Source organism: Mustela erminea, chromosome 15 (assembly GCF_009829155.1).
Source record: "Mustela erminea isolate mMusErm1 chromosome 15, mMusErm1.Pri, whole genome shotgun sequence".
In the NCBI taxonomy this organism is placed as follows: domain Eukaryota; kingdom Metazoa; phylum Chordata; class Mammalia; order Carnivora; family Mustelidae; genus Mustela; species Mustela erminea.
This window is the reverse complement of record NC_045628.1, coordinates 54,230-65,188: the sequence shown is the minus strand read 5'-3', so window position 1 is coordinate 65,188 and position 10,959 is coordinate 54,230. Positions and strand designations below refer to the sequence as shown.

Below are 10,959 nucleotides of genomic sequence, written 5' to 3'. Positions count from 1 at the left end.
CTACAGACAGATCCCAGGTAAGTCAATAGGTCACCTAAAATATAAGTGTCAGGTCCATGAATGTTGAGTGAAGTCTAGTAATCTTTCATATTATATAAAACTCACTGGACTGAGCTCATTTAAAATAGTTGTAATTACAGAGGAAAATAGGGTCACATTGACTAGAAATGAAGATGTAGATAGGGTCACAATGACTAGAGGGTCACACTGACTAAAGCTACTGTATAGGAGGCAAAATTGCCAAGGTTAAAAAAAAAGGGGTGGGGTAATCTTGATCCTGAGGTAAAATGAGAAAAAAGTGGAAAGCCATAAGTGAGGTGAGCCAAGGACACACTGGCTTAACCAAAGGCCAAAACTATTCATCCATCTCCTACTTTGGCATAGTATTTTCTGTATTATGAAAAACCCACAGTAGATGGCAAGTCATCTGGGATCTGGTTGGCTCCACCTTGAGCAAAGGTCTAGGAAGGATTCTGTGAGAAGTTTGCACCAGAAGTGCAAAGTCCTAAGGAAAACAATCTGTTACACTTAACAGCTGGTTTGAGACCGAAGGCCTCCAAAGGGTTTCTGGGTGCTGCACACCTTTGTCTTTTCCAGTCCTCATTTTGAGTCAGTTTAGATGAGAACAAGACCACCGTCTTATCCAAGGAATCCTACTTATCCTTCTTGTTGGCCTAGAAGGCAACTCCAGTACTGGAAGGTTTTTCTCAAGGGGCCCAATGTAAACTGACATCAACTACTCACCAAAGAGGTGCGGCCTGGAGCTTGTAACACCCTCCCAGGAATCTATAAACACCAACATCTTCCCAGGATTCTATAAACACAGTGTCTTCTCAATTGGCATATTAATTTGGATGTTATGAAAAAGGTGCTTGCTGTTCAAAAATGTCTGGGAACAGCTTCATTAAAGGCAGTCTCTCAGCCCTTGGCTGCATAGGAGAACCCTCATGGCACTGAATGCTTCACATGGGTTTTACAAGTCAGCCAGGATGTGGATCTCTCACAAAATGTAGTGTTTCCCTCATGTACCCGACCACAGAGCTGAGAAAACACAGCTTAGAAACTGCTGCTCCAGATGGGAAAATTAGCATGCTGAGAACAGGGGGAGAATCATGGGCTCTGGGTATCACACAAGGAAAATTACACAAAAGAAAACACACACATAAGGGTGCTGCTGACATGAAAGCCTTTGTTTTAATTTGGTTCATACACATTTGACAAAATATTTTAGAACAAAATGATCCACAAACAGGCACAAGGTATTTACGGCAACAACTGTGGAAAACATACAATCGACATACTCTCAAACAGAAATGTCTCCTTACAAAAGTTTCTACTGTGAATCTGGAAGACTCTCAGGTCCTACTCATTACTAGGTCTGAACCCCACCTAGAAGGCGTGTTAGGCCCAGGAGCAGGAAGTGCAGTTCCGACACGTTTGGCAGTTAAGGATCATCTGTTGGTGTGAGCTCACAGGGAAGCAAAGAGACAGACCCGGGAGTGGGGTGGCACGGGGGAAGGCGGTGCAGAATGGAAGACTCAGAAGAAAACAACTAAGGACAGGACCTAAGTCACACTCATCTTTCCCAGTTTCCTAGAGAAAGCTACAAATATTTTTAAACTTACTCAATATCTCTTTTAGCAGAAAATCAGCAACCCTGAGACTCCAATTTTCCATGACATAAAAGCTAATAAACATCTAGAACTGCTCAAGATTTATAAACTAACTTTATATGATCAAAAAGGAACTTAAGATCTGAAAATATATTGAAGAGAAAAAAATTTCTCAAATTTTTCATGCCTAATTCTCAAACATTCCAACTAATAATTTCCACTGTCTGAAGTTAGTTTCACAAAAAGATACACTTTGACTAGATGTTTTAAATTGAGTACAACTTGCTTTTGGTAAGTGGGCCTCCGACATCTTCATATGATTCAAATATATTCAAAAGAAATTAGAGAAATTTTATCCATTGGAATAAAGTTACAAATTTATTGACTTACAAGATAGCCACAGAGACATGAAAAAAAAACAAACCCAAAATGTTCATTCTCTGTAGCACTACTGAGACAATTAAACACAGTACAGCATACACATCAACAACTACTGATCCAACTATGCTATCTAACTATGCTTTACACAGTTTCAACAAACAAAACTGTTGACCACATACCCACACCATGTGTAAAAATCAAATCGGCTGCTCCTCCAGTGGCTGTTCAAGGGCTTCCATCAGCTTTTTATTTGCCTCCTCATTATGCCGGCTTTGACAGTGAGTTAAATGTTTCTTAAAGCCTCTTGGGAAATTGGATTCAAAATTACAACGTGGACATTTAAGTAAACTCTGCCCGTGGGCTGCTACATGATTTTTAAGGAGAGATTCCAAAAGGAAAGCCTTTCCACAAATTGTACATTTGTAAGGGCTATGAACATTATGCTTATTAACCAAATGGTGCAAAACTGCACCTTTTTTCATAGCTCGACAGCAACAAATTTTGCAGTAATACTTTCCTTTTCCACGCTTCATATACTTTGCAATCTCTTCCTCAGAGATAAAAGCCTCTTTCTCTTCAGTAAATTGTAAGACATTTTTGGACTGCTCTGGACTAGTCATGTCCATTTTGTTCTCTTTACTAAAATCAATAGATTCTACATCAACCTGTTCTTGATCACTGCTTGATTCTTGGCCCTTGCTGTCTAGCACATCTAAATCTGCTTTTATATACTCACTGCTGCTCAGCTCAGCATCTGAGTTCTCTTGGTTGTCCCTCTTGAGCTTCTTTGAGGAAGGAAATAAGGTGTCAGAATCTAAGAGTTTCTTAGGTGTAGCTAGTAGTTCTTCCTGAACCAAAATATCACACTTTTGATCATCTATGGCATCCGTCTGTAGTTCATCACCAAGCTCCACTCCCTTCTGAGATTCTGAGAAGAGAGCAGATTTGGGAAGTTCAGGGAAAAGGGTGTGTTTCCGGGGCTCGGGAAAAAGAGCACGTTTTCGTGGTTCAGGAGATGCTGGAGGGGCTGTTTTGCTGGGCTCAGAAAACAGGGTGGGTTTTCTAGGTTCGGTATCAAGAGAGAGAACAGGTTTCCATATATCGGAGGTTGCCTTAGGGGACTCAGATGGTCCAGAAGGTTTCCGAGGTTCAATAAAGAAGGAAGACTTCCAGAGGTCAGGGGAACCACCACGGGAACTTTTCTGGGACTCGGGAAAATCAAGTGAAGCAGGGGAGGTTTTTCGCTGATCAGGAGAAAGCTTCCAAAGCTCTGGAGACCCTGAAGGCTTTCTGAGCTCTGGAGATCCCGCTGGACTGCGGATCTCTGGGGACAATGGTGGGCCTGGTTTGCGAAGCTCAGGAGACAAGGGCGGTCCTGCTTTGCGAAGCTCAGGGGACACCGAGGGAACTGCCTTCCAATGTTCAGGTGACAGGGTGGGAGCTGTTTTTCGGAGTTCTGGAGGGCCAGATTTCCACGACTCAGGAGACCCAGGGGGAGACTTCCAGGAGCCCGGCGAGACTGACGAAGACTTCCAGGATGCGGGGGACACAGAGGAAGCTGGTTTCCATGGTCCAGGTGAGATAGAAGGAATCGGCTTCCAAGGACCAGGAGACACAGATGGAGCAGGTTTAGCTGGCTTCCAAGGTCCTGATGATGCTGAAGGACTGGATTTCCAAGACCTTGGGGATCCAGGTGGCCCTGGCTTCCAAGAACCTGGTGACACAGCTGGGGCTGGTCTTCTGGGTTCTGGAGAGACAGCAGGGAATGGCTTCCAAGGTTCCGGAGACTCCGATGGGGATGGCTTCCTTGGCTCAGGGGAGATAGTCCGGGCTTGTTTCCGAGACTCTGGAGATGCAGTTGGGGATGGACCCCAAGGGTCAGGGGAAGCAGCCAAAACTGGTGACTCTGGAGATGAGCCTGAAGGTGGGCCCAGTGTTTCTGGGAAATGGGAGTGTTTCTGGGGTTTAGTAAGAGAGGCCTTTACTGGCTCAGGAGATATAGGGGCAAGTTTCTGTGGTTCTGGAGAAGGAATACGGACTGGTTTCTGAGACTCAGAAACAACAGGGACTGATTTTGGAAGTTCAGGAGAAGAAACAGAGGAAGATTTTGGAGGCTCAGGAGAAGGAAGAGAAGGTGTCTGTGGCTCAGGAGAAACAACAGCGCCAGGCTTCTGAGGCTCCAGGGAAGTGAGAGGTGTAGGTTTTGGGGATTCTGGAGATAAAATTGGGCCAAGTTTCTGTGTTTCTATGGAAAGGGCAGGTATGGGTTTTGGGAGTTCTGAATTAGAGGGTGTTTTCTGGTGTTCCGAAAGAGGAGGGCTTTTCCCAGGATCTGTTTCTTTGTTTAGCTGATTTTTTGGTTTCTCATTCCACTTCTCTGGGCCTGCATGTTTAGAGGTGATGTGATAGTACACATTGGAGTACATCTTGCTGGTGAAGAAGCACTTATGGCAGTGGAACAGCTTTGCACTTTTCTGGTAAAATATCATTTTACCCAACCCACCAGCATCCATTTCATCACAAAATTCTGGATGGGCGGTGCCCATGTGGATCTGCACATTTTCATAATCTGCGCCTCGGAAACTGCAGTGGTCGCACTCCAAGCGTGATGGTGGTTTACGGATTTCCTGGAATACTTCCATTTCTCTTTCTGTCACAACACACGCGATTATATTCTGTAAAACCTTTCAACAGTACTGCAATAAAGCAGAAATAAATTATTTTCAGGGAACACAACTTTGAAAAAAAACGCTGTTCTCTATCCCTTCTGTAATTGCATAATTTTAAGTCTGGAATGGCATGTGTATTTATCAGATACCTCAATAAAGATTTTGAAGAGAAAGGAAACATGGAACTAACCTTTAACTGAGATCCAGGAACTGTGACTTTTAGAGGTATCACCTCATGTAATCCTCCTAAAACCATGACTCAGTATTATTTTTATTTGTAGATGAAGAAACAGGTTCAGAGAGATGCCTCACCCAGGTTGTAACGGTGACCCAAGCCTGACCCCAGAATCACCTACCATGTGCCTTACATCTTGACTCTGAACCCCAGAATCAACAAGGTAGCTGTCAGCATATAAAGCTTAGCCAACACCGAAATTAACGGTAGGCAATTTAAGGCTGAGCAAGGAACTAGCTCCACTTCAGAGAGCATTTGTTAAACTAAAACTAAAACATGAAAATATGACTTTTTAAAAATATCAACACATTTTGTAATGTTTTATCCATCCTAACATCAAGTATTTTATTTATTCATTTAATAAATGAACTATTTTCTGTGCCCTGTTTTTCTAGGCACATGGGTTTAAAGAGAGGTCTTATACTATGGTGCTTAGCCACATGTGCACAGATGGCTCTCAAGGAAAGACGCTCAAGCCTAGATCCGGAATGATGTAAAGGCAGTTTGTCTGGCAAAGGGCAATTCGGATGGATGACACCCTTGAGGCAGGAGCCTGCCTGCCAGTATTAGAAGTTAGGGTTAGGGTTAGCAAGTCTTCCAGGGTGGTGGAAAGTACAGGAGCTCATAGTTAAAAATGTAGTCATTTATGCAGAACAACATATTTACACACTATCACTTGTTCTATGCATACACAATCTTGCACAAACACATCCTACACGAATGAGATATTAAACACACTGCTTTCATTTCAGGAAGAGAAAGTGGCTCTGGAGAAAGAAGACCAGGCTCCTGAGGCTCCAGGGCGAGGAGAAGGTCTCAGAGATTCTAGAAACCAAAGTAGGCCAAGTTTGTATGTTTCTACTTATATACAGAATAAGCACTAAATTTCCTTGCGTATCTTGAATTGGGGGTATTTCTGAAGGAAAATTCCTAGAAGTGAATTACCTGGTTCAAATTGATTTAATTTAAAATCGACACATTTCATAAAACTCTCAAGAAGTACATACCAAGCAACAGTGTATATACCAGGGACAATTCCCCAACTCCCTCATCAATACTGAGCATTATTAAACTTCTAAGTAAAAGCTGGAGTTGCAGCATTATTTTAAGGTGCTTTTCTTTAATTAGAGTGAACATTTTCCCTTATTTATTAGCCGTGTGTATTTCTTTTGTAGGATGTGCCTTGTCCATTTACTTATCTGTAAATAGTCTGCATAAAAGAAATTATCCCTTTACTGTAAGTATTTTCCTAGTTTATCATGTCTCTTGACTTTATGGTATGTATGTGTACATATATATGTGCTTTTTTCCCACACACAGCTAGTTTATATAAAAATTAGAAACTTAAAAGGTATTTTCCTTATGACGGTTATTTATTATGCTTATTTATTATGCTTTCCCGCTCCATTTTTAAAGCAGTCAATATTTTTTTCCTATGATTTTGAGGATTTCATTCTTTTTATATCTATACTTTTTTGGGGGGAGGGGCAGAGGGAGAGAGATCCTTAAACAGGCTCCATGCCCTGGGTGGCAGAGCTCCACTTGGAGCTCAGTCTCACAGCCTTGGGATCATGCCCTGAGCTGAAACCAAGAGTCCGACGCTTAACCGACTGAGCTGCCCAGGTACCTCTTTATATTTGTATTTTTACTCTATCTGGTAAAAAGAGACAGGGATTCAGCCTATTTTTTTCCACTCCAAATGGATAGTTCAGTTGTCTCTGCAACTTTTTTTCTCACTGATCTGTAATGTTCCCTTTAGCATTACTAAATTTTGTGTTTAGGAATCCATTCTGGACTCTGTTCTATTTTTAAATTTTTTTTAGGCAATCTCTATCCCCGACATGGGGCTCACACTCTTCCAACTGAGCCAGCCAGGCACCTCGGACTCCCTTTGATTCTCTACCGGTTCCATCTGGTATGCTCCCCTCAACATGAAAACTCAACAAGTGCTAAAGGAGATTCTGTAACATACACAGTGAGTTTATCCAAGTGAATGAATCACAAAGTCCTTCCTCATTAAATTATGTCCTATCCTTTACCAAAAGTATCAGCTACCACCAAGAGCAGACACTGTTTTCTGTGCTAATAGTAATTACAAGGTTAAAACGTGTTCCTTCCACATTACTGCTCCTCAAAATACAGTAAAGACTAGAGACACTTATCTATATTCAGCGGCTCCCGCTTTAATAATTTCAAAAATATTAACTTAAAAAATTTAACATTTCTAATTTTGATAACTTGTTTTTTTTTTTTTAAAGATTTTATTTATTTATTTGACAGAGAGAGATCACAAGTAGGCAGAGAGGCAGGCAGAGAGAGAGAGAGGAGGAAACAGGCTCCCCGCTGAGCAGAGAGCCCGATGCGGGACTCGATCCCAGGACCCCGAGATCATGACCTGAGCCGAAGGCAGAGGCTTAACCCACTGAGCCACCCAGGCGCCCGATAACTTGTTTTTAAAATGTTATTATTGACACTGTTTTCTATCGCCCATATCACTGGTGTTTCATTTGCATTTTGGGGGTGCGGTCTAAATTTAAAAAGGTGAGAAGACAGTTGAGGAAACAAGTGCTTTTCAGAAAGTAGTAGACCCTTCTGAATTACCCTGCAACCATCCTGGCTTTTAGAAGATTGTTTTTAGGGTTATATAGACTAAAAAAAGAACATGATCACTTAGTACCGAAGAAAAATCTCTGAAAAGAATCTTCAACTAACAAACATAGTGAGGAAAAGGTGTAGAAAGAACATGTAGGTTAATGATGCCCCTCAGGCCCAATGTCTCATAGAACTAGAAGAATGTTAAAAGAAAAGGCTGCAATATCTCAATAACCCCATCTAGCCATAAGTGGCCATAATGAACAGTCGAGGGATGTTCCTATTAAATAAGGTGGACATCAGATATTAAAGCACATCATTATATTACAATATGCCCTACATCAAATATATTATAACACAGAGGTTAAGACCTCATGCTTGCTGGGTTTGAGTGAGTCCTGTTTCACTCGATGGCTTTGTTAAGTTGCTGAATCTTTCTATGCTTCAGTTTCCTGGACTCTCCAATGGTTCTGTAGCATATTTAGAACAGTATCTGGTGGTGAGCCCTCAGTGTCAGCTATGATTATTAAACTAGAAACCACAAGGGTAGCATCTAACAAATACTTTACTTTCTGGTAAGTAAATATTCCACAATGACCATGGTAAAGTTCGGGCTGACCAACACGCAGTATCTCATCTGAAATATACTCAAGGCCTACTCACTACAGGAAGCGAGGCTTTGTACTTTCATGGTTTGAGTTTCTTAAGCTTAAATGAACTGCTAATTATGGAGACTTTCCCCACCTTCTCAAGAAAGTGGGGTATAAGGGCACTTAAGTGGCTCAGTCGAGCCACTTAAGTGGCTGCCTTCGGCTCAGGTCATGATCCCAGGGTCCAGGTTGGGCTCTCTGTTCAGCAGGAGTCTGCTTCTCCCTGCTGTTCCCCCTGTTTGTCCTCTCTCTCTGCCAAATAAATAAAATCTTAAAAAGAAAGAAACAAATTGGTGTACAGTAGGAGAAAGTATTTTTACTTAGTGACCTCTTTCCTCACCTTGCCTGATTTAAAGTCCCATCAACAAAACAACTTTTTTCATTTCCTGTATGTTAACTCATCAACTTTTTACCGATACTAACTCATAAAACAGAGGGTCATCAATAAGCCCAGTAAGCACAATATAGGAATCAGATTATGAACTGTAAGAGTAAAGCATTTTCTTTTATTCCCACAGAAATTACTGGGCACACTATTCGATCATCAGGAAGGTTTTTAAAAAGTGTTTCTGGCAAACTTACCCAATGAAAAGTTGACCTCTCTAGAAGTGCAACAAGTCGAGAGCTGGTCTCCTCTTCACCACACCCTCTATCCCAACGGCTGCCCAAGTGTTCCGGTGCCTTTCTACAGGCAAAGCTCTACCCCGTTTCTCCCTATTTCTACTTTCCATTGGCTGTATCTGCTTCTTGCCTCTCTGGAAATTCTACACTAACCCTACATTTTACAGCTGCTCCTGTAAATTACTCTATCTTTGATGAATATCACTTGGGCTAATTCCTGCTGCTTTTGCCTCCTGCAGCCTCCAGCTACGCCAGCTTCTCAGATCGGACGGACCCCTTTTGTTCTTAATTACTGTTTGTTGAATCATCAGCTTTCCCACCCCTTCATCCAGTGCCACTCAGTCAGTTCTCAACCACCCTGTTCCCTCTGGTCTGTGTGAAACCCCACGACTCCTCAGACTTCAGTGCTCCCATCTCTTCCACCTGTCCCTGCCTATTTCCTCTTCGTACCATCACCTCTTCTGGCCGGCCTACCCAAACCTGCCTGCTCCCAGGCCTCATTATCATACCCTAATAACCTCTTACTTAAAACAAAAACAAAAACAGGAATTGTACAAAATCCACTTCTCAAACCCCAAACTCTATTATCTATGTGCGTATCTAGTACACATTCACGTACTACTATGTAGGAGTGCATGCATCTTCCTTGAGTATAAGCACTTTAAAAAAATGTTCACATCTTAAAAATATTCTCCTAAATGTTAAAAGGCAAACAAAAACATATGGAAAATTGTTAGAGTAACACTATAGGGGCGCCTGGGTGGCTCAGTGGGTTAGGCCTCTGCCTCTGGCTCAGGTCATGGTCTCAGGTTCCTGGGATCAAGCCCCACATCGGGGTCTCTGCTCAGGAGGGAGCCTGCTTCCCCTTCTCTCTCTGCTGCCTCTCTGCCTACTTGTGATCTCTCTCTGTCAAATAAATAAATAAAAATCTTAAAAAAAAAAAAAAAAAAAAAAAGAATAACACTAAATCCAGGACAAGTACATCCAGAGCAGGAAAGAGATAAAGATCTGCAGGCTTTTCTCTGGCAGACTTACCAGCTTATCTTCCTAGAAGTCTTAAAAGTATGTCTTCCAAGGGCAGGCAAGTCTACATGGCTTCTGAGTGAACTACAGAAAACAGCCTGTAGTACATGAAGGACAAGGATGAGTCGGACCTGGAAAAAATAAATAAATAAATAAATAAATAAATAAAGGAAGTGTAACCAAAACTACACCGTGCTAATCTGTAGCCTGCAGAAGAATTCTGCCTATTTCTCTCATTGTTCTGCTCCCCCCGACAGCGGCAGGGATCCAATCCACTTGCTTTAATGAAATACCACCAAAGATGACCACGGATCCTACCCATGATACCAAGCACATCTAACTCTACTTTAAAACCTACTATGGAATTAACGTCCTTGTCTAGAACCGCAGCACTCTCAAACCCACTATTTCACTTCAGCTGACAGACTGCTGCTGTGACCACAGACTACAGGAACAGCTCATGTTCTGTCCATTATCCACACCACACTGCAGGGCAGCAAAGTACCAGGCAGCGAGGAAGGGACAAGAGAACCAACAGGACTAAAGGGCAAAGGAAAAGGCTTCGAGCGACAAGGAAGGAGACGGGTGCTTCAGTGACGACTCAAGGACTCAAGTCTCTTCACACGTGGGTTTCAAAGAGAAGTATCAGGGTCTGGGTAAGTTTTTAATTTGAAGAGAAAGGAAGAAAACTGGCCACAAGCAAGCTAGGTAACAGCTCACAACACACTTCTGCTGGTAGGTTCCGGCACATTCCTCAGCCTGTGGTCATTCTGATAGCTGTGCTCTCCCCGCCTCCATCTCCCTTCCTGGCAATCCACTCCACAGTTTCTAGCCACGTCCCAAACACAAAAACCTGATGGCATTTGCCTACCCACAATTCCTCAAAGTATCCCCAATATCACAGCATATGGAGCTCTTCACCATCTGTCTGGCCGTGACCGGACCACATTCTCTAAATACTGATCCACCTACAATTCCACTACAAACCAAGCCTCTGGACCTTCACACAGGCATTTCCTCCTCTTTACGCTCCCCATCTTGCCACCCAGCCCTCAGGCAAGTCTCTCCATCCTTCAGGCAGAATTACTTCTTAAAAAATGGCCCACACGCTCTGCTCTCTGTGCCGTCCCTCTTCCGTCCCCCCTGTCCCCAACCCTCTTTGTGTGCACACCCCC

General features: G+C 42.7%; 1 protein-coding gene and 1 long non-coding RNA gene across 4 annotated transcripts; one reads left to right on the top strand and one right to left on the bottom strand.

Moving 5' to 3' along the window:
• Positions 1–1,169: 1,169 nt before the first annotated feature.
• Positions 1,170–10,726, bottom strand: CHAMP1 (chromosome alignment maintaining phosphoprotein 1). The gene is made up of 2 exons (XM_032314225.1): positions 9,797–10,726; positions 1,170–4,690 (listed from the first exon to the last, which is right to left on the bottom strand). Exon 2 carries the CDS (start codon positions 4,634–4,636, stop codon positions 2,192–2,194), a length of 2,445 nt encoding a protein of 814 aa, XP_032170116.1. The 5' UTR covers positions 4,637–4,690; positions 9,797–10,726; the 3' UTR covers positions 1,170–2,191.
• On the top strand, positions 4,688–8,697 carry LOC116573902. Of its 3 annotated transcripts, none has more exons than XR_004279054.1 (4): positions 4,688–5,061; positions 5,651–6,135; positions 6,722–6,873; positions 8,659–8,697. It is a non-coding gene; the product is annotated as an uncharacterized LOC116573902 (long non-coding RNA). The 3 variants fall into 3 exon arrangements; XR_004279055.1 differs by having other exon boundaries at positions 4,688–5,748; positions 6,074–6,135; XR_004279053.1 differs by having other exon boundaries at positions 4,688–6,135.
• Positions 10,727–10,959: the final 233 nt, after the last annotated feature.